At 31.9% G+C, this 22901-nt stretch overlaps 5 protein-coding genes and 1 long non-coding RNA gene across 6 annotated transcripts; 3 read left to right on the top strand and 3 right to left on the bottom strand.

Moving 5' to 3' along the window:
* The first annotated feature begins 288 nt into the window (after positions 1-288).
* Positions 289-3843, top strand: atms (RNA polymerase II-associated factor 1-like protein antimeros). Its single transcript, XM_015324108.2, has 7 exons — positions 289-715; positions 800-892; positions 974-1442; positions 1554-1657; positions 1741-1957; positions 2036-2279; positions 2360-3843. Exons 1-7 carry the CDS (start codon positions 642-644, stop codon positions 3040-3042), a joined length of 1884 nt encoding a protein of 627 aa, XP_015179594.2. The 5' UTR covers positions 289-641; the 3' UTR covers positions 3043-3843.
* Positions 3844-5684: 1841 nt separating this feature from the next.
* Positions 5685-9698, top strand: Hmt-1 (ABC transporter ATP-binding protein/permease Hmt-1). The gene is given in 13 exon segments (XM_015324082.2): positions 5685-5872; positions 6068-6384; positions 6387-6469; positions 6545-6744; positions 6892-7054; positions 7154-7365; positions 7438-7584; positions 7664-7887; positions 7979-8259; positions 8332-8432; positions 8524-8867; positions 8955-9112; positions 9199-9698. Coding segments are annotated over 12 exon segments (2529 nt in total). The 5' UTR covers positions 5685-5872; positions 6068-6161; the 3' UTR covers positions 9592-9698.
* On the bottom strand, positions 9696-10276 carry LOC107068100 (uncharacterized). Its single transcript, XR_001475963.2, has 2 exons — positions 10137-10276; positions 9696-10049 (listed from the first exon to the last, which is right to left on the bottom strand). It is a non-coding gene; the product is annotated as an uncharacterized LOC107068100 (long non-coding RNA).
* rogdi (rogdi atypical leucine zipper) lies at positions 9696-14558 on the bottom strand. Its single transcript, XM_015324139.2, has 6 exons — positions 14496-14558; positions 14200-14271; positions 13936-14070; positions 13552-13830; positions 13256-13465; positions 9696-13187 (listed from the first exon to the last, which is right to left on the bottom strand). The coding sequence occupies exons 1-6, from the start codon at positions 14529-14531 to the stop codon at positions 13119-13121; spliced, it is 801 nt and encodes a 266-aa protein (XP_015179625.1). The 5' UTR covers positions 14532-14558; the 3' UTR covers positions 9696-13118.
* Positions 14559-14910: 352 nt separating this feature from the next.
* LOC107068086 (Glutathione S transferase T3) lies at positions 14911-16105 on the top strand. Its single transcript, XM_015324144.2, has 4 exons — positions 14911-15113; positions 15178-15328; positions 15420-15600; positions 15697-16105. The coding sequence occupies exons 1-4, from the start codon at positions 14911-14913 to the stop codon at positions 15846-15848; spliced, it is 687 nt and encodes a 228-aa protein (XP_015179630.1). The 3' UTR covers positions 15849-16105.
* On the bottom strand, positions 16099-20978 carry LOC107068055 (uncharacterized). Its single transcript, XM_015324061.2, is given in 8 exon segments — positions 16099-17624; positions 17705-17971; positions 18053-18310; positions 18384-19037; positions 19114-19796; positions 19881-20090; positions 20093-20518; positions 20758-20978. Coding segments are annotated over 8 exon segments (3819 nt in total). The 5' UTR covers position 20978; the 3' UTR covers positions 16099-16523.
* Positions 20979-22901: the final 1923 nt, after the last annotated feature.

A 22901-nucleotide genomic window follows, 5' to 3' on the forward strand; every position in this document is an offset into this window, starting at 1 on the left:
ATTAATTACATTTATCAATCTCATATAGTAATAAAAATATAAAAAAAAAACAAAATTAGTTTTATCATATATAAATTGGAAATAAACGTATGACGTGATATATCGAAATAATTGAATTGTAATACAGCACTATCACACAAAATAAAATATTTTATTAAGATCGGTTCAGTAGTTTCGAAGTTCTTTGGAAACCAACAATGTGACACTGAATTTTTATATATAAAGATATAATATATTAACTACCTTACCTTCGTTAGAAATATCCAAAACTGTAATAACTGTATACACTTACAGATGGCGCTTCGATTGCAATGGATGCAAAATCCAAAAAAATTCCGTTTGTTCTTATGTCGAAACAATATAAAATTTTACATTAATTGTAAGTTAACGCAAAGAATTTGATTAAAAAGTTGTGTAATTTATTATACAACAGATACTAGAGGCTTTTTATACTTTATAGTTTTGCATTCCAGTGTGTAATAGTGTAGTTTACACCACTATTTATAAGAACACTTATGTTTTGTTCGTTATCAAACATTTCAAGAGAAATGCACGTGTTTATATCTTTCTTTCTCATTCAACATTTGATGAACAACTAGGAATTTCTTGAAACTTTGTTTAATTTTTACACTTGTTCGAACATGGCACCGACAATTCAGACTAATGGAAGTACATCTGAAAGAGACAAACGTACAACAAGACCAGTAGAAAAAAGGTATAAGATCTAACCTCAAATATTTGTATTTTATATATTACAAATCGCAACCCCTGTTATCAATTGCATTACTTTTCATTATAGGTCTGAATTAATATGCAGAGTCAAATTTTGTAATTCACTGCCCGATATTCCATTTGACCCTAAATTTATCACATATCCATTCGAATCAACTCGGTATGTATCGATTGTTGAAGTTTTGTGCATTTATTAAATGAGCCTGCGTAACAATAACAAATGTACTCCTTTGATCAATAGGTTTATTCAATATAATCCAACATCATTAGAACGTAACTACAAATATGAAGTTCTGACGGAACACGATTTAGGCGTTGAAATAGATCTTATTAACAAAGATACCTATGCTGGAGACGTTAATGGACAATTAGATCCTGCAGATGAGAAACTTCTTGAAGAAGATGTTCTTACGCCGCAAGATTCTAAAAGATCTAGACATCACGCCAGAAGCGTTTCTTGGCTTAGACGAACCGAATATATTTCTACCGAACAAACTAGATTTCAACCGCAAACGGTTGACAAAGTTGAAGCTAAAGTTGGTTATAGTATTAAGAAGAATTTCAAGGAGGAGACATTATATATGGACAGAGAAAGTCAAATAAAAGCTATTGAAAAAACATTTGAGGATAATAAGAAAACAATCGATAAACATTATAGCAAACCAAACGTTGTACCCATTGAGATTTTACCTGTATATCCAGATTTCAAGGTATCTACTACTACACTACTACTACTACTATTTCTACTAGAATATAAAAGAAAAATTATTCCTAAATTTTTCCTGGAATAATATATAATCGTGATATTTGTATTTTTTTAGTTATGGAAATATCCTTGCGCTCAAGTAATATTTGATTCCGACCCTGCGCCAACTGGACGTTCCGTTCCTGCTCAAATAGAAGAGATGTCCCAAGCAATGATTCGGTATAATCCTTTCTATTCTTGCGTAATTAATATTTTATTTACCTTTAATGAACTTCATAACGTATCATTTCATGGTGTAACAGGGGCGTCATGGACGAAAGCGGCGAACAATTCGTAGCGTACTTCTTACCTTTAGAAGAAACATTAGAAAAACGAAGAAGAGATTTTGCTGCTAATATTGATTACGCGGATGAAGAAGAATACGAATATAAGATGGCTAGAGAATATAATTGGAATGTTAAAAGCAAAGCATCTAAAGGATACGAAGAAAATTATTTCCTTGTTATGCGACAAGATGGAGTACGTTCTTACGATTAAATAGTTCTATTTAATTATTGATAATTATTATTTATTTCATTGATTTGATTATCATTTCAGGTCTACTACAATGAATTGGAAACTCGTGTACGACTCAGTAAACGCAGGCAAAAAGCAGGTCAACAGCCAAATAATACGCGATTAATTGTGCGCCATCGACCATTAAATGCTAATGAATTCAAAATGCAAAGATATAGAGAAAAACAATTGGAACCCCCAGGAGAGGAAGATGAAGACGAGGAAGAGGAAGAAGAAGAGGAGGAAGAAGAAATGCAGCAAGAGACTGAAAAAGCAGAAGAGAAAGGTAACAACTTCGCATTAGAATGTCAATATACACATATCGGCAATCTTTATTCGATTTTTATTATTGTTTTTTTCTTTTAGCTGACTCTGAAAATGAAAGTAATTCGCGTGCATCATCCAAGCAATCCTCTCGTGCTTCCAGTAAAAGATCTCGTTCTCCATCGCGCTCTAAATCTCGTTCTAAATCTCGTTCTAAATCTCCTTCAAAATCCAAGTCCCGTTCCCGTTCCCGTTCCCGTTCCCGTTCCCGTTCTCGATCTCGTTCTCGCTCTCTGTCTCGTTCCCGGTCCCGATCTCGGTCCCAATCTCGTTCTCCTTCTCCTTCTCCTTCTCCTACTCGTTCTCATTCTCGTTCTCGTTCACGTTCTCGTTCCCGTTCCCGTTCCCGTTCCCGTTCCCGTTCCCGTTCCCGTTCACGTTCACCATCCAAATCGTCATCTCATTCCAAGTCGCGATCAGAGTCACGATCTCCGTCTAAATCGCGTAGCAGATCTAAATCAAGATCTGAATCCCCACAATCGAGAAATTCTTCTCGGTCGAGATCTCGATCAAAATCAAAATCAGCATCAAGATCTCGATCTGGTTCTCCTGCTAAATCGCCATCGAAATCCCCGTCGAAATCCCCATCAAAATCACGGTCAACCTCAAAGTCCAGATCGAGGTCACGATCGAGGTCGCGATCTCATTCAAAATCAAGATCTCCGAGTGGAAGTGGCAGCGCTTCTGGTAGCGGTAGTGCTCAAAGTGCTTCAGAAAGTGAATAAATTAATATAAGATGTATATAAGCAATAGTTCCTGCACCTGAATTAATATTTTTATTTACGTTTGCAAAATCTTAATTGAATTACTTTTAGAACTCCTTGTTTATAATGGTACACGAAAAATGTTTCATAAAAAGTTTGTGCAAAAACGTTTCATCATTTTGAATATATTTAAAGTTAGGGGCTTCTTATTCTAAACTGTATAAAAAGTATTGACAAAGTAATCATATTATAATTATGATTTCTCAAAACCAGCGTATATGATGGAGAACTTTATTTTTTGTCAAAATTAGTTCGTATATTTATGAGATGTATTGTAACCTTGTTGCTTTTTTAAGGGGTAACACCACTCTAGAATTAAAAAAAAATCGATTTTTTTAGCTTAAAATGTACTTTAGACATCTAAAAACAATATGCACTTGGTCCCGAAGTAAAAAAAAAAAAATTTTAACATGGCGAACGAAAGAATTTCTTTCGTTTTTTGTTCCAGGTCTCATACTTGTTCAGGTATGAGTAAGCTAGTTTCAGTCAAAAAAAAACGGAGTTTTGTTCAGCCACGAATACCGACGCAATTTTGTATCTAAAATCAATATAAATATTTGTTTACATAGTTCAATATATGATTAACCAACCCTCAAAAAAGAAATTCTATTCCTCATTTAGTGATCACAAAAAAAATTCCCAAAAAAAGGCTTCTTTTTTAAGACTCTAGAGTGGTGTTACCCCTTAAAAAAAAATCTTTAATCCGACAATTTGTAAAATTATAAAATAGTTTGTTATTTGAAATAAAACATTTTATTGTAATTGTTTTCATAAAAATCTTGATTTGAATTCCTTTAAAAATAATTTTGTTCAAGCATCTAAAAATCATGTGTGCAGATCACACGTGTTAGAAGTGAAACCTTCAAAAATCTAAATTTCGAGAGAATGAGACGAATGGACAGTTTTAAGAGTAAGATAATTGTAGGATTTATTTATTATAATATTATTACTATATATAATAAAAGTCACCGGTATGGTCTCTGGGTGTAATAGCTGATAAAAAGTGCACTTTTCACAATTCAAGCAATAAAAACGAAATGCTGAATGCGATAGTTATAAATAGTCACCAAAATGGTAGGATGTTTATCAAAGGAAATATAATTCGTCAGAAATTAGGTAAAAATAAATAATCCTTTTTTTGAAACTCAGGTATAAAGTTTTTTTTATTAGTATGGTTTTCTATTTCCCGCTTTCATCTACATTCTTGCGCTATATAACAAACATTTTAGGATAGATGAAATAAAGACGTTACGAAAAACATATGGAAAATACTGCTGGACTGAACGAAGGTTCTGGTAAAATGCAATGAAAGATCTAATAAAGATATTCTCTAGAAATGTTTTTTCAACTCTGTAGCCTACCACAATTCGAGACCCTTATTATTTATAACATATCTCGTCCTTATTCTTTGGACCACAAACTCATCTTTTTAAATACTCTCGTCTAAATAAAGATCTGAACAACGAGAAATCTAAAAAATGCATTGAATCGTATCGCTCTCTCAGCTTATCGAACTGTGTACACTACGAGTCTCAAATTTCAGCTCCGTGGTAAGCTTCACCGATTCACGCTGGGCATTCAACATCTTAAAAATGTTTTTATTTTATTGAAAAATTAGTATAAGTTTCTTAAATACGCACATATTACAATTTGTAATATAATTTTCATATATGCATGGGTCAGTACATCTCTTTGGATATTTTTCATAAAAACATATAAAAATCAAATTTAATAGACATATTTTGTCTTTATGCATCAAATATATTTTATAAAGAGGCAAAATAAAAATATAACAGTAATTTACTTGCTTTTGAATGGAATTTGTCAGCTGCTCCTCATTTATTCTACAGTATTCTCTAATTCTTTTTCTCTGATGTATCTAGTAATCCTTTTTTTTTTTAATATTTCAGACAATACAATTATTATATATTCTATGTACTTCATAATTATTTATTATAATATTTGCGAAATAAATCATTTAATATTTATTTTTCAATAAAATAGAAACATTTTTAAATAGAAAAGAAATGACACATTTGGTAAAATAAAAACAGACCACGCACCTTCTTTCTTTATTTCGACCGTCGGTTCGTTTGGAATTTATACTTTTGTCGCATACCTACGTGCTTATCTCTGTTTATCTTTTACCTTTCTATCGCTCGTACCTACAAACATTTCGAGTATCGAAAGAATACGTGTCCACGTTTTGTAGTATGCCGTCGCGCACAAACACACACATATAAAACCATGAGCGATAACTACGAAGCATAGCATAAAGAGGAGACCGAGAATAGGAAAAACTGTATAGCTATATTCCGTCTCATTCTCTCGCAGGCTAAATTCTATATGTTTGTCTCTTTTTCTCTCATTATTTAGTATAGCAGCCGTTTCATAGCTCTGTTTCCGTTTATTTACTTTTCAGATCACTCCCATTCTAAAAAAGTTTTCACTTCAAAAAGTGAACTAATCTTATTAGACTTGAAACAACAACCAATCGTAAGTGAGTATTTAAATCCTTTGATAGGCGCGTGATCCCCTGCATTGTGCACTGCATCTTGTGACGTCACGCATGGTGACTATCAAAAAACACGCTTGTTAATTTTGCGTGTAAGTATTCTAATACACATTACTTTAATAAAAATATTAGAAAGGAGGAAAGAAAGAAAATCAATCAAAAGGAATAAAGACATTTTTCCAACGTGTTGTTTAGAATGAATGAAAAATTGGTCGACATCGAGTTATTAACTTTATTAAATGTGTAGAAGAGAGCCGTATAATTATTATTTTTTTGGTACTCTATTATTATTTAAAATCATTTTTAATCTTTAAATCGAGTAAATAAGTTATAATATAGTGTTATAAAATAATATAATTTTAATTAATATTCGGAGGATTGTGTGTTATGATAATATAGTAATATTTTGTTTTTATGATTAATTCATAGGAGATAAAGAATTTAACCTAATTGTCTGATAATACTTTCTAGGTAGTAGAAAACAATGTAAATGACAAAAGTAAGAAAATAATATTTGAAATAATCTTATTATCAAAATTCAAAGAAGAAAATCAAATCTTCTATTATGGCTATCGCAATAACATATTGTCCACCAAATATCAGTTTTACTGGTATTTGGATTGAACATGGTATGTCTAAATGTTTCATGGAAACAATAAGCACAAGCATCATTTTTTTGTATCTGATGATACTTGGAACAATTCAACTATGGATGTATCGCAAATATGGAACAGAAATGGATCCAAATGTATTACCAAGAAGTAGGCTATACAATTTACAAAAATTTTTCTTTATCTAGTTCCATTACTTAGTATATTGAGAATAATTTTACAAGCAACTATTTTGGATGATAAGAAAATTTATGGATATATGGTAAATTATAAATTATCCCATTACTTTCTTCCATATATAATATTATCGTATAATAATACCATTGGATTTATATAGATACTTACAACAGTATTGACAGTAATTATATATCCATATTCTGTTCATATACTAAGAGTAGAAAGAAATAAGTTATTACCAAGTGTACCGCCTCGTGGTCATGGTCTTGTTTTATTGGGATTTTGGACTTTGGCACTTGTTGCTGAAAATGTTGTTTTTGTTAACATTAGAAAATCCGAATGGTGGTTTCATTTAAATTCGTAAGTATAATAATTCCAAAAACAAACTTTCAATAAGCTTATATATATATATATTAATTTATAATTTATAATTATAATATATATTTATTAATTATAATAATATTTATATATAATAAATTATATATATATATATAATTTTATTTTCAGATTGACGGATCAAATTGAAATGGGCCTATTTGTTTTACGGTACGTTAGTAACTTAATGATCTTTGCTATTGGACTAAAAGCACCTGGAATATTTCCTAATACAGATCCAGAATATCATACACTTGACAATGCTACAACTTCGCAGTCAAGATATTATCATGATGTAAGTCATTATCGCTATATTTAAAAATACTAAGAAAGAATGATTTTTTTGATAAATAATATTTAACAATTGTGAATAAGTTTGTCTCTATATTTATAGAGACCCGGGGATAATGCTTCTACGTGGAAAAATGCATGGTATAAAATGAAAGTTTTAGCTCCATTCCTATGGCCAAAATCAGATATTTTGCTTCAATTGAGAGTTATATTTTGCTTTGGTTTGCTTATATTGGGACGCTTAATAAACTTATATGTACCCATTTATAATGGAAAAATTGTAGATAGTTTGAAAGTTGCACCTAATGAGTTTCGGTATGATATATTATTTTTTATATACAGAATGCAAGATTTCTTTTTAATCTAATATATTTGTATCTATTACAGATGGGATTTGATTTTAATATACGTTGGTTTTAAATTTTTACAAGGTGGCGGAACTGGTGGAATGGGATTATTAAATAACTTGAGATCATTTTTATGGATTCGTGTTCAACAATTTACTACCCGAGAAGTGGAGCTTGAATTATTCAAGTATATATTTCTTTTTAATTTTTCTTACAAAAAAATATATATTAAATGATTAGCTTTTAATATAATGTATTATTTTTAGACATTTGCATGGATTAAGTTTACGTTGGCATCTTAGTAGAAAAACTGGAGAAGTATTAAGAGTCATGGATCGTGGTACTGATTCTATAAATAACCTTTTAAATTATATTTTATTTTCAATAGTACCAACGATCGTTGATATCATTGTCGCCATTGTATTTTTCATAAGTTCCTTTAACAAATGGTTTGGCTTAATCGTCTTTTTGACAATGAGTCTTTACATTGGTAATGTTTTACTAATTTCTTATATTACTTAATATCTATGAGATTTGAAATATCATTAAAGAAATTTTATTATTTATTTGAATCTAATTAGCTGCTACCATTATGGTCACCGAATGGCGTGTTAAATTTCAAAGAAGAATGAATTTAGCGGATAACGCACAAAAAGCACGCAGTGTGGATAGTTTACTAAACTTTGAAACAGTTAAATATTATGGGGCAGAATCTTATGAAGTAGATTGTTATAAGAAAGCTATTTTAGATTTCCAAGTTGAAGAATGGAAGTCTATGATCACATTAAACATCTTAAATATTCTGCAAAATATCATTATTTCTTGTGGTTTATTAGCTGGTTCTTTACTTTGTCTTCATATGGTGAGAAATGAGTTTATCAAAAATTAGATGTTATTTTTGAGTTTACTTTTCTTTTCTTCTTGGTTCTTCTAGGTTGTAGCCGGTACGGGATTAACGATTGGTGGTTATATTTTGTTTGCGAGTTACATAATACAACTTTACGTCCCACTTAATTGGTTTGGTACTTATTACAGGTAAACCATTTTCATTTATTTTTCTCGATATGAGCTAAGTTATTGATTATAATATCATAAATTATCATTTTCTATTTGTTCTTATTAACAGAGCTATACAAAAAAATTTTGTCGATATGGAGAATATGTTTGATCTTCTTAAAGAAGAACAAGAAATAATAGATGCTCCCGGTGCTGGAAAATTAGAAGTTAAACGAGGACAAGTAGAATTTTCCAACGTCTCGTTTAGCTATACTCCAGACAGAATGGTATTACGAAATATTAGTTTCATTGCACCCGCAGGAAAAATAATAGCTTTTGTTGGTCCTTCTGGAGCTGGAAAATCAACTATATTTCGATTACTATTCCGTTTTTATGATATAGAAGAAGGTTCTATATTAATAGACGGTCAAAATGTCAAAACTGTCAAACAAAGCTCGTTGAGAAGTGCTATAGGTAATATTCAATTATTATAGAAATATTTCTATATAAATAGAAATAATATTAACAATTACTCAAATTTTTTATCATTTCTAACTGTAGGTGTCGTACCCCAAGATACAGTTCTATTTAACAATACGATTAAATATAATATTCAATATGGTCGCATAGATGCTCCAGAAGCGGATATAATAGAATCGGCCAAGAATGCAGACATTCACGATAGAATTTTAACATTTCCAAACGGTTACGAAACCCAGGTCTGTTTGTTATTTAATTATCATGAAAAATAATTATATTATATTAAAAATTATTAATATTAACCACACATAATCGATTTTATTAGGTCGGCGAACGTGGTCTTCGTCTTAGCGGGGGTGAGAAGCAACGAGTTGCTATAGCACGAACAATATTGAAGGCACCTAAAATAATTCTTTTAGACGAAGCTACGAGTTCGTTAGATACTCATACAGAGCGTAATATTCAAACAGCGTTATATAGAGTTTGTAAAAATCGTACAACTATCATTATAGCACATAGATTATCTACGATAATACACGCGGATGAAATATTGGTTTTAAAAGATGGTGAAATAGTTGAAAGAGGTAGACACGAAGAATTAATATCATATAGTGGAGTTTATCATTCGATGTGGCAAGAACAATTAAAAAATGACACAGAAATGAACCAAGGTGAGCCTGTACCTGTTTCATCTGAAATTGAACTGAAAGCTTCTTAGAACAAAAATTGATTATTATGTATATAAACTTTTGTTAATTATTTATAATAGAGAATTCTTATTTATATGAGAATGTAAACAGATAAAAAGACGACTAAATAATATAAGTTTACAATTTTTTATTTCTTTACCATGCATCTAATGTAGAATCCTAAATTTCTATAAGACCGTTTCTCAACATTATAGAACGTAGTGTACAAATGTTCATTATTTCGTTAAATCAATATTATTTCACAAATATAAATATATATTTTGAAAAACCTTTATATTAAGTTAGATTTATTTCATTCTTCGGCTAATGTTTGTTCATGTACTACTTCTCGTGCCATATTATAAGCGTAAGCTCCATCTGGAACCCAGCCAGATTCATCCACGTAATTTATTGCTTCTGCCGCTTCACTTGCTCCCCATAAAAAATAATAACTGGCAATAAAAGTCCATGCTAATATATATCCTATCTATCAATAAGAAATATAATATCAAAATAATTGCAAATAATATCAAATCAGGGTATAGTAATTAATACTATGAGAAAATTTTATTACCTTAATGGCTAGTGCTGTATTTTGAATAGACATTTTGAAAAACTTATCCAAATATTCATTATGTGGTACAATTCATACGTATGAGAAATATTTTTCTTTTAATTTCATTTTATTTCCTAATCATTTTTCTCTCTTCAATTTTGACAAATAATTTTAAATATCATTATTCGATTGTTACAAACAAATCTAAAGCTAATTTCAAAGCTAAATACAATAAATTAGGTAAAATAACGAATGGTATACAATGATATTATCAGTTTTGTTTCTACCGAAGGAAAAAAAGAAAAACCGAATAAAAGAATAGTTTAGTAATACACAGTTAACTGTGAATAATGCTTAATTATGAGAACACGTTTATAATACATCTTATATGTATATATGTACACAAACTACATATTAATAATAATAATAATAATAATAATAACAATAATTGATATTTTTATTTGGAACAGTACCGTCAGTACTTGCAATATTTTTATGAGAGAATTAATATATTATTTGTTATATAATATTTCTTTTTATAGAGAATTGTCAAAATTCTTTTTACACACACCTGACTTGCAAGACAATACTGATTTAAAAAAATGTCCTAAAAGTAACATTAGACAACACCTGGATCAACTTGAATGCGATCATTAAGACATCAACGTTTGGACACAAGTAAATTACGAAAGGGAAAGAATGATTACGATACAACATACAAGAAGTTTAGGCACACACGTACCCACATAACACGAAAAGTTTTGAAATCTTTCAGCGAAAATTTTCGTAAAGTATTCCCAAAAAATCTTTCAGACATCTTGCAGGCATCATTCTAAAATATTGTGAAAAGGATTCATAAAAGATTTAACAAAAATATTTTAATGAAAGAGTAATTAAAATGTTTAAAACTATTTCCATGAAACCTAGCAGAAATCATGCTAAAAGATTTTATAAAATATTGTAAGAAAGTTTGTAAGAATATTATTAAAAATATTTCATTAAATGTTGCAGAAAGATTTTTAAAAGTTTTCTTTTAATCATTTTTTCAAAACGTTTTGTTAATCTTGTTGTAATGTTTTCAATAATATTTCTCAAAACATTTTTGAAAACTTTCTTGAAATCTTTTGCGATATGTTCTGAAAACATTTCCGAAATATTTCAAAAAAATATTATGTTTCGTGAAACCTTGATGAAAAAATATTTCTATAAAACCTTGCAGAATAATTTTGCAAAGATTTCACACAATATTTCAAAAAAGTTTGTAAAAATATTATGAAAAATATGTCAAAAACATTTCAAAATTATTTATAGAAACCTTTAAGGCCGGCGATACATGTAAACGTCTAAATTTTGACCGGTTTTTAGAGGCTTATTTAAAATGGAAAGAATAAATGAATCGTTTTGAAACTCAGCATGTTTATTCATTACATATTAAAATATAAGAATTCGATTTTTTTTTAAATTTTTTTTCAAAATGGCCGCTGTAGTAACCAATCTCCTGAAGCCCTCGCGGCGAAAGGCATCAATCAGCGTGATTTTTAACTTCAGTTACAGCAATTTGGAATAAAAAAAAGGGTTAGAGCGTTTTCATAAAACATGTATCTTTTAGTTGAATTAAGAAAAAAACAAAAAAGTAAAAAAATCGTAAATTGGCACGACTAAGACAAAAAAGTTCGATTTTTGACCCTTTCTGCCGATGGTTTTTGGGTCAAAAATGGCAATTTTTGAAAATTTTTGTGGCATTCTTAAAATTCAACTAGAAGCTACTACTATAAAGAAAAAGTGTGCTAAATTTCATAAGAATCGGTGGAGAATTTTTTTAGTTATCTATCACGCCAGTTTGAAAAAAGTCGTTTTGAGAAAAACGCGTTCAAAGTTTAGCGTTCGCGTCTAGCGCCGAGTTGAGGCGGAGCACTTAAATGAATTTTTATTCGATAAATAATGCGAATTTCATTCTAAAAATTTACGGGCATATTTTTGAGATATTAAGCTAACTATTTATGAAAAAAAAATCGGATTTTTTTTATTTTACTTGTATCGCCGGCCTTAACAAAAAATGACGATAAGGTTTCAGAAAATCTTTCAAAAACCTTCTGTGGAACGAGCGCCTCCATGCCAAACTTATTAGGCATTCGTAAGAAGTATTTATCGGTAGCCCTGGATACCTCAATTGGTTAAAGAGCAGTTGCGCCTGGAAAACGAAAGACCCGTGGTTCGAATCCCGCCGGTCCCAGTCAGTCCAGCGGTCAAATTTTTTTCACGAATCCCACACAGAGGACTCAGCCGGGATGGAAGGGTCTGTTTCGTAATATGTTCCACAGTCTTACAATGCCACGAAAAAAAAAACAATTCGGGCATTCATGAGAAGAATTGGTCGGTGAGCCCTGGTTGGGAAAGCTCTCAATTATCTTTTTTGAAAAAATTTCAAAAATGTTTTCTAGAAACCTTTCGCAAAATATGGTAATAAGATTTTAAAAAATCTTTCAAAGACCTTTTAGAAATCCTTGGCAAATTTCTAAACGCGGACTTTTCCACCTTGTAGAAATATTTTTTTAGAAATCGTTTTGAAAGACTTAAAGCTTTCCAAGAAATGTTTTAGAAATTGTTTAGAAAGTTTTTATGTTATGTGGGTAATTGGCAAAATATTTAAGTTTCCTCTTTTTGCTGTATGTAGTCGATAAGATTTAATTAGTATCCAGAATAACATGGAAATGCAATATTTGATTTCACACCTCCACCCTCTAATGTTTCACAGTGACATATTAAGTTACTATAATACTATTCTAGGCACGCACTATAAATAATTACTTCTAAATTCTGTAAGAACAATGTCCGTGCGCGATAACGGTTGAAACAACGAAAAAAATGTCATTTTCTGTCCGTACGATGACTTTAACAAGCACTATTGACTTATTGAACTAGCAACTAGCTAGAATCAATAATCCTGATATAGCACCACTTTTATAAAACAGCATCTTAAAACCAAAATCATGTGTAAGGCTACCAACTGGTAGTTGAAGGAGCATGTGTGCTCACTGTAAAATCTTTATACAAGGAAAATACGCAAATCTGAAAAATAAACAAAAGAAAACTATTAAAATTAATTGTTAAATGAATAAAATAATGTTATATCAGACCTTATCTTTTAGACGTTGACAGAGTTGCAACGCTATGGTTAGAAGTACCAATGCATCGTTTAACCATGGTACGGTACATTCTGCTTGTTGAGTTTCATGTTTAACGTTACCATGGGCATTTTCTAACTGATAGACAGCTAATACCAGTTTATGGCTTTGTATGTAAAAACTAATAGCTAAATTCTCTGGAAGATTAGGACTTAGAGATCTCTGAAAATAAAATATATTACAAATGGATTATATTTATTAAGCGTATCAATAAGAAGATAGAAAGATTTATCTAAACTTTTATTTACCATATTACGACTTTTAATGAGATCGTCGATGGTTTTCTTTCTAGGAACAATTAAGCTGGTTCTACTTCTTTGAAGACTACCTAATATATTACCTAGTACATGCATAACTTCATCCGATGTTTTGAAAAGATAATGCCGATCAACGTTATCGATATGCGCAATAGCTTGTTGTAAATGATTTGCAGCATCTTGTATTTGTTGCAATTTCCATGGATGTTCATTTACTATACTAGTTCTCATGTTTAAGTTTGGTTGACGTTGTATTTTGAAATTAACTTCCTAAGAGAAAATATTTGGTTATCATATTCTACAATTTAATTGTTAAATTTTAATGTTAACTCAACGATATAAAAATTAATGTAACTTTTTAAATATATTACTTACTGCATTTGTGATACTATCACCGGTAAGTACAGCAACGCACTTTACTTGATCATGCGGAGCTGCAAATACAAATCTGTCCGTTTTGTCTGTTTGATCATTACCAAAAACAGCTAATGGAAATCGCTGTGCGCATTCCTACAAAATGATATATATATCTTTGAACTTTTTCATACCCTTTATATCTATGCCACTATCTTAACAATTTTCCATACAAACTTATAATAGTAAACTGATAATGACAATCTATTATAATACACTACTAACCATTAAGACACTGCGAAGTTGGGATAACGAAGAATGGACTTCTTCGTGTAGGACCCACTCAAACTCCATTTGCTAAAATACAAATTGAAAAAAATGAAAAAAAATTAAAATTCTCTAAAAATGGAGCATGTATTGCATGTATGTCAAATCGGACGACATAACCTTATAAACATGATTGATTAGCTAAAATACGTGTAATTGATAAGCGATAGATAAGATTCATTACCTCCCAGAAATGAGAGACAGCGAAGTAGATTAAGTGATTAGATAAAAGTTAAACAAGCTGAACAACTTACGAGATTGTGAGCCTCCTCTTTTTCGCAGTCCGCCATCTTTTCACTCTCAACGGTGTCTCCCTCTTTTTACACGGTCTTCTATATTGCTCTCTAATTTATTTAACTTTTGTAATGCTTTTTTATAATAGCGACTTATGATCATCGACTTTTGTAATTCTTTAAGTCGAATATCGCATTGGACTTTGTTATTTTTGTATTTTGATAAAAAAATATTACGTAGAATGATTGCACGTATATTTTTCCTAATGACCATCTGGAAAGTTTTTCGGAATCCCTCTCTTCCTATCTCTCTATCAATTAAATAGCAATTATTTTTTGTTAAAAGAATTAATTCCTTCAGTTTATTTAATCTTTTGCAAGTATAGAGTGAACATAGATTTTTTCTTAAATTCTTAATAAAATCTCCGAAAGAAGAATGGCTGGACTTAAGTTGTATTATGATTTATTTTCTCAACCATCAAGAGCACTATATATTTTTCTAAAAGTAGCTGGTATACCTTTTGAGGCAAAACCAATAAAGCTAGTGAAACTTGAACATTTAACTCCCGAATTTGAGGCCTTCAATCCATTTAAAAAAGTTCCAGTTATAGAGCATAATGGATTTAAGTTGATAGAAAGGTACGTTCGATTGGACAATTTAATTAATCAGATAATAAATAATGACGAATGGTTTTACTTGTAGTATTGCGATTGTGAGATACTTATGCAGAGAATATAAAGTAGCCCAACATTGGTATCCTACTTCGTCTAAAGAACAAGCCAAAGTCGATGAGTATTTAGAATGGCAACATTTAAATACTAGAATAAATTGTGCATCATATTTTTTTGTTAAGGTAACAATAATATCAATATACTCTAATTGGAATCTATAAGAAATTTCAAATGAACATTTTCTAATTTTATTTTTTTTTCTACTTTTTGTAGTATCTTAAACCTTTGCAGACAGGAAAGTCATCTAAACCTGAACAAGTAGAAAAGTATAAAGAGCGAATGCTAGCTTGCCTTGATTTAATAGAGAATATTTGGCTAAAGGACAAATTATTTCTTACGGGCGATAAAATTAGTATAAGTGATATATTTGCAGCTTGCGAATTAGAGCAACTATGTAAGTTTATGAATGATCGACATTTGTAAATTTCTTCTTATATAATATAGTTATAATGGAGCTATAATAGAATAAATATTATATATTAAACCGTAGGCTTAGCTGGATATGATCCACGTGTAGAATGGCCACGTATCAATGCTTGGATGGAACGAATACAGCAGGAAACTAAACCTTACTACAATGAAGCTCACAAACTATTGAATAACATTGTAGAGAAACAGAACCAAACTGCCAGTAAGCTGTAATCATTAGGACGTTAATTTTTTTGTTATCATATATTTTCTTTTATGTTATTATCATATTAATAATGAATATTTGATGGATTACTAATAGTAAGTAAAATAAGAAACCTGATACGTAAAGATCAGGGTTCACTTTTTAATTTTGTACAAGTTATTACACAAAAGTGCAATTTTATCAAAACTAAAAAAAGGGACTGCTTATGTATACATATAAATTTTATGAGGAAAAAATATAAAAAATCACTTTGCGACATTAATAATTGACTAGTGTATCGTTATTTTGTACTTAATTACTTAACATCTATGATAATTAATGTTAATCTTATACATTGTTTGTCTTTCTTCGCGAGAATTATTTAAAATGCATAACAACCGTACGTGTAAATGTGCATGTGTGCACATTAATGTATACGCATATATATGTATATGCAAGAACGAAAACACAAGATTTTACTTTATAGTTTAAAGCGTAATTTGAGAACTTGGAAAATCTTGTTTTACAAAAACGACATCTATGCAATAATATTTTTTGTATATCCGTATCAAGAACTAAAGTAAGATAATGCAAGATAATTTCAATGTAAAAGACATAAAAAGAATTGGTATATTGTTTGCAAACTATAAAACATATGGATCACGGTAAATATAATTTATGGAGAAATATATTGAATATACAATTTACGTTACTTTTTTCAACTTTGGCATTTTTTTGGGACATTTTTCAACGTGAAAGCTCCAATGTCGAGCTTGACATCTTTCATTGCAATAAAAAGCTACCTCGCATCCGAGACATTTAAACATTGATCCAGCTATGCCACAATTGGAGCATTTAAGATTACTCATAGTATCAGGACTTCTGTTTACTTTACCGAGATGCGGAGTTTCGCAGTCCCTTTCGACGCTTCTAGAAACTTTTTTAGACATTTGCGGAAGAGGAACCGTCGATATAGATACAGGTGGGTTTTGAATATTACTAGAAAGCATAGATGCCGTAGGAAAATCATGTTCCGGCCTAACAAAAGGTAAACTGTCTAAAAGTAAATTAGGTATAGGACGATATTCGGCGCCGTTCCATTGCGGTTCTTTTGTTCCAATGTCCATGGATGATTGTCCTTGATGAGACAAAAGATGTTCTCGAGTACGATTATTTGTAGTATTCGAAGTTAATCGGGTAGAATCAACTTCCATAACAGCGGTATTCATGGTTGTGCTTCCAGATTTGCTATAAGGAGTTAAAGAAGTACGCTGTCTTCCGATAGAAGCTGCCGCGACTACTGCAGCAGCTGCGGCCGCAGCTACAACGTCCGGTATTATTCTATTGCGTCCATATTGATTATTGCTAGCTGAATATCCGTTAAGAGGTATACGTGGTAAAGTTTGTTGCGTCCTTGATGATAAAGCCGAAGATGCTAGTAATAATGGCGAGAGACAGCTCGCTTCGGCGTTGTGATTATCGGTAGAAGTTGTTGTTCTGAGTCGATCGAAACCGAAGTCATTCGATGGCTGATATTCAGCAGCAGTAGCGGCTGCAGTGGGAATCGATCCGGAGTATTTTAAAATATCAGAAGTAAAATTTCGATTTGCATCCTGTAATGAGGTCAAATGCTTATCGACGTGCGACAATTGACGTAAGGATGAATTAAGAGGATTCTGCATAGGTAAGTGGTGGTAACTCGTCAAAGATGTTCCCGGATGTAAGCGAGAATGATACGGGTAACTGCCATAAACAGGATACAATGCGGATTGATAACTAAACGTTGCTCCGCTGTATGGATCAATCTATAAAAAAGAACGAAATGAACCTCGTTTATTATTCTTTACCATTCATGTTTGCTATTTATCTTATGTTACTCTCTTACGTTATAGTTACTCGGATAAAAATGAGTCGTCGAATGCGGCGTGCAAATTCCTGAATTTAGAGTCGTCGTAGACGGAAGGGACTGAGGAGTTGCGCCAGCAGCCACGTGTTGATATAATTGCTGTTGCTGACGTTGTTGATGATGTTGACGATGTTGACGATGCCATCTTTCCGCATTCCATTGTGGAGTAGTAAGGTTTAACACATTGTTACAATTGGTTATATTAGTATTATTTGGCGATACTTTGTGCGCCTCCAACCCTAAAGTCTGATGAAATAAAATACAAACAAGAGAATTCTTTTATTTTATTAAACTTGAGCACATTTTGCCAAAAGTATTTCAACTTACGCGTGTAGATTCTTCCGTTGGAATAATACCAATATTATTTCCTGCAGTTTGTAATTTAGATTTTTGTTTGGAAACCTGCTTTTTCGACATTTTGGCTACCCAATTACCAAGCGTAGGAAATTGTTCGGTCATTATACGATTTTCATTACTACTTTGAGCAGAGCAATGTTGATCCGTAAAAGGATATTCTACTTGGTTGAAAGTCGGAGGTACGGAAACATTGTCGGTCTTCCTGGATTGCTTTGTACTCGACGTTACCTAAAATTTTATGTCAATTAGAATAGTCCATCGCAATTGGAATGCTTAAGCATTATTATCTACAGCTGTATACCTTTTGCGCTTTTTTCGAATCTTCTATTTGATTAGTTTCCAAGGCATTTTTCTCCACAAGCGTAGAATCATAATAATTACATTCTAATTGTAAAATGTTCATCATGTCGGCAGAAGTTGAAATTTTCGTTTTCGTTATTGGTAGCATCATTGGTTGGGTTGTGTTTACTTGGTCGCACCTGACGTGCGATGGAATCTCGGAACCTCCAGAGACAGAACTTATTATAGGACCCTCGATGAGATTTATTTTAATAGCACTGTCAGCATCGCGTGCCTCCTGTTTCTTTATTTCTGTTTTTTCGTTGGCAATCGAATGATTCGACGATCCAACCTTTATCGTCTTGGAGAGTTCTTTCATCGTCTCTTTTTTCTCGTGAACTATTTTAATATTATCTTTTTCTCCAATTTCTTCAATATTGTCAACAAATATTTGCCCGTTTTCAATATTTTCAACATTTTCCGAAGAACACGCATCGATAGAAGTTGAGGAAGGAATTGGAGGTGTTGTTGATCGATGTCCTAAATCGACGATATTATTATTAGACTCCCATTCTTGATTAGTCGTCTCTTCACAAAAATTATTCGCCATAGATGAGATTTCTGCTGTATTATTATCGCACGCAATCCAAGTCGATTCGTTTGGTAATTGTACGGTCTGCAAAATAAAGGAACTATTATTATCCAACTTTTGGTACAATGTTCAAAATCATACACGATTTACGAATAATAACCTCTGCGTCATGCTCATCCTGAATATCCAGGTTGGATGAAACATTTATAGAAACTTTCGGCAATACAGGTGGACTATTTCTAATACTATCCGGAGATTTATTTGGATAATCTATCAGGGAACGTGGTGAGAGTTTTGGTGGTTCCGGCGAGGAAATTGGAGAAAAGTTTCCAACGAATACATCGTCCCATCGATGTTCTTTCTTATTTTCCTCAATATCGACGAACTCGTTTGATAGGGGATTAACATTGTATAATTTATTAAGTAACTTTGAAACGTTTTCTATTTGTTTCTCGTAACAGTTCATCATTTGTCTGAGCCTTGTGTTACGTTGCGGACTAGAATCAACGATATTGGTGGGCTTGTTAGCTATCTCCTGAGATAAATCCAATGCCTTGTCCTGTAATTCCTTGAGCTTTCGTCTCAGCCTATTACGTCTATATTTTAATTTGTAATCGTCGCTCTTGAAGGAAGATCGACGTACGGTGTTCCGAGAGACTGAATTCGTCGACGCAACATCAAAGTTATTATCGTTATCAAAATGGTAACCTCTGGTCCAATATTCGCAAGTAGTCGGAATAGATTGAGAGTCTGGACGAGGGGTAGCACCAGTGACTATTCTATAATTTGCCTCCTTGTCTCTGCTCGAAGGTATTTCTGCATTTCCACGATCGCCATTTTTTCCTACGGACAACAACTCTAATTAAACACGATGGAATAATTGTAATTTTTAATAATGAAATGATTAAATTTTTGTTTTCAATGAACCTTCTTGACAAACGACTTTTTTTAATCGAAGAGGAGGCACGATCTTATCTTTCCCAAAATGAATCTCTGTCGTTGATCCTACGATTGACGTAGCGCACTTTGTATCATTCAAAATTTCTTCATTTTCTTCTTTATCGATGTTACCCGTAGTAGCATTCGTATATAATTCGTTGAATCCATCGTTTAATTTAACGTCTAAGGATTTCTTTTTTTCTTCGAATCCTTCGTAACATCCTTTCCTCGTTCTTTAAACTTGTCATCTGTGATTTTTCGTTTAACAGGATCTAGAATTTTGATAGGACAAGAGTTTGCCTCTTTCGAGGACGTTTTTCTTTCTCGATTTCGTTCATAGATAAAAGAAACGCTCTGCTCTTCCTCCGAATCCGGGTTTATTTCGAAAATCCTCGATTTCGCGGATGATTCCACATCGATCGCGAGTGAACTTTGAGATTTTCGAGATGTTGGTATCGGTACAGCTCGAGTTGGAACAGGTGGTGCTGGATGTATAGGAAGGCAATGATTCGGTTGAACCGGGATCAGGCATGGTCCTCGATCGCGTAACGCCCTAGCTATACCGTTTTTCTTCTTATTATCGCGATTAAATCTGCTCGAACTGTCAGCTATCATAGTGCAAACTTCTGTAACAGATACAATTGTTTATAATACTATTTCTTATAGCGATATCAATGAATATCGATCAAAATCGATGAGCCATTTCGCTTCAATTTTATTCCCAGTTAGAAAATAGCATTTAATTAACACAATAAACGTTTCAAAATTATATCAAAATATTATAAACGATGTTTTAATCATATTATTATTATTATTATTATTATTATTATTTATTAATATTTATTTATATAGATCTATTTCATACCTGAACTACCTGCACTCGTTGCGCTTTTTTCCCGCATTATTTTAACATCATCGTTAGTCAAATCCACGACGATCGATTGCTCGTGTACGGTCTTTTTTTTTGAGCCTAATTCAGTCAAATAAAGAGAATTACGAGGAACTTCGGAAAGACATGATTGTTTTTTGGAAACATTCCTTCCGTACCTCATCTCCACGTTAGGCATTCCAAGAAATCCGCGCATTTCTTGGCTCACCAAGTTTTCATCAAATAATGTAGAAAAATTGGATTATTATTGTAAAAGGCACCAATATTCTATTGGAAATAATAATCGAGTAATACTATTTTTGCGCCTACGTTCGAACTCTTTTAACGACGAAGAACAAATATTGATGATAAAGTCCTGGCGCGTATCCGACGATAAAATGAAAGATCTAAGAAAAATTAGCGACCCCCACTTTTTAACACCCCGTAATGTCGTCCTTATGGAACCCCTTTATACGCAACAGGCGATTTTAATTGGCCAACGGCAAGTAAACGCTCTATCGTTGGCGCAGGCGGAAATTATGTTTGCTGGAAGGGTTACAACCAACTCTTCTTTATCAAATAATCGAATAGTAATTGATGAACAATCGATAAACATTTCATTATATATTCTCGATTCGATCGGATAAGTTTCAAAGAGTTGCATCCAACAATTGGAATTTCATTTTCAGTCATAGTCGAAGATAAAGAAACGGATGGTTCTCTCTTGCGGTAAAATTTTCAATTGGAAAAAAAAGAAAAAAATAAGGCGGTTCAGTTAACGAACAATGATGATGATCATTTCTTCAAGTTTTCTATCGGTTGTTTCCTCGAAGGTAGGATCGGTAAGGAGTTGTAAGAAACTTATACAAAGGGGGAAGAAATGGTCTTGCGAGGGGGAATGACTTATTCATTCGCACGAAACGGCACGAGCGATCCGGAGAGTAGACCTGGGATGCAAAACGACAAAATACGTGATATATACGGTGGTATACGGTTCAAGTAGAAAGTGGGAAACAGACAAGTGGTATAATAAATTATAAAGGAAGACATTTTTTCGAAGGGATTGCATCCGATTAGATCACTTTCCGATATTATCCGACGAGGGATATTACGCGTTACGTGATATACCTATATCGATTCGAGAATAGGTGTATCGAGTTTTTTTTTATTTTCGATTATCTTAAAAATAAATGACACGTTTATTTGTAACACATATATTTGCGTGCAACGTGAACGATAGGACAGATAAAACTTGTTATTTCTCATTATTTGCGAATACGCTTAATTCCCATCGCGATTCTTTTTCTGCCTTTCCCTTTTTTCGCCCACCTATTATACGGGTGCATATATGGTCTGTCTAATAATAGCGAATATCTCCTTTAACTTCTTTTTTCTTTATTGTTAAATATATACGATTATGCATAGGCTTGCTGAAACAATTGCCTGTTAACAGAAAGAGAAACCGATTTCATAAAATAAGCTGCGTATTGTATGAATATACGTGGAATTCAACGAACTTGTAACGATAACGAGCACCTTCAATAGTACACTTTACCTATTTTGTTCTTATTCTTCATCGATTTTGATCTTCTTCGATCGATCGATCTATCGACCATCTAAAAAGTAATTTTAGATTTTACATTTAAAATGTAAAAATAAAACGTGTACCTTTACCACGTCTCACTTTCGCCATACTGTGTAAGATGCATTTTAAATAACAGCTGGACGCTTATCGATTGCTTTTCTATTGAGCTCGCATTTTCATTAATAAGTTCTAAGCCAGGAGACAACAAACTAACTTGTTTATCTTTTCCTAGTCAATAGAACACAATAAAAAAACGCATAATAATATCGCCGCATTAGACATACTCGAAAATTTAAACTACATTTGAGAAACGAAATAACGTTATGCATCTTTTTTTTACTAATATTTATATATTTATTTTCGTCGAATAGATGAGAGTTTTTTTTTAACTATGCTTGAAAACTCTTTCAACTTCGAACATGTTTGATTTGTTTGTCTATTTTCTATTGTTCGCTAAGTAAGAAGATATCGACATCGAATAGTATGCAAATATATCGATATAAACACATATATATATATATATATATATATAGATTATTACTTGTACTTTCTTAGT

Source organism: Polistes dominula, unplaced genomic scaffold (genome assembly GCF_049000335.1).
Source record: "Polistes dominula isolate Pdom_NZ unplaced genomic scaffold, Pdom_raw_medaka contig_82, whole genome shotgun sequence".
Taxonomy (NCBI): Eukaryota; Metazoa; Arthropoda; class Insecta; order Hymenoptera; family Vespidae; genus Polistes; species Polistes dominula.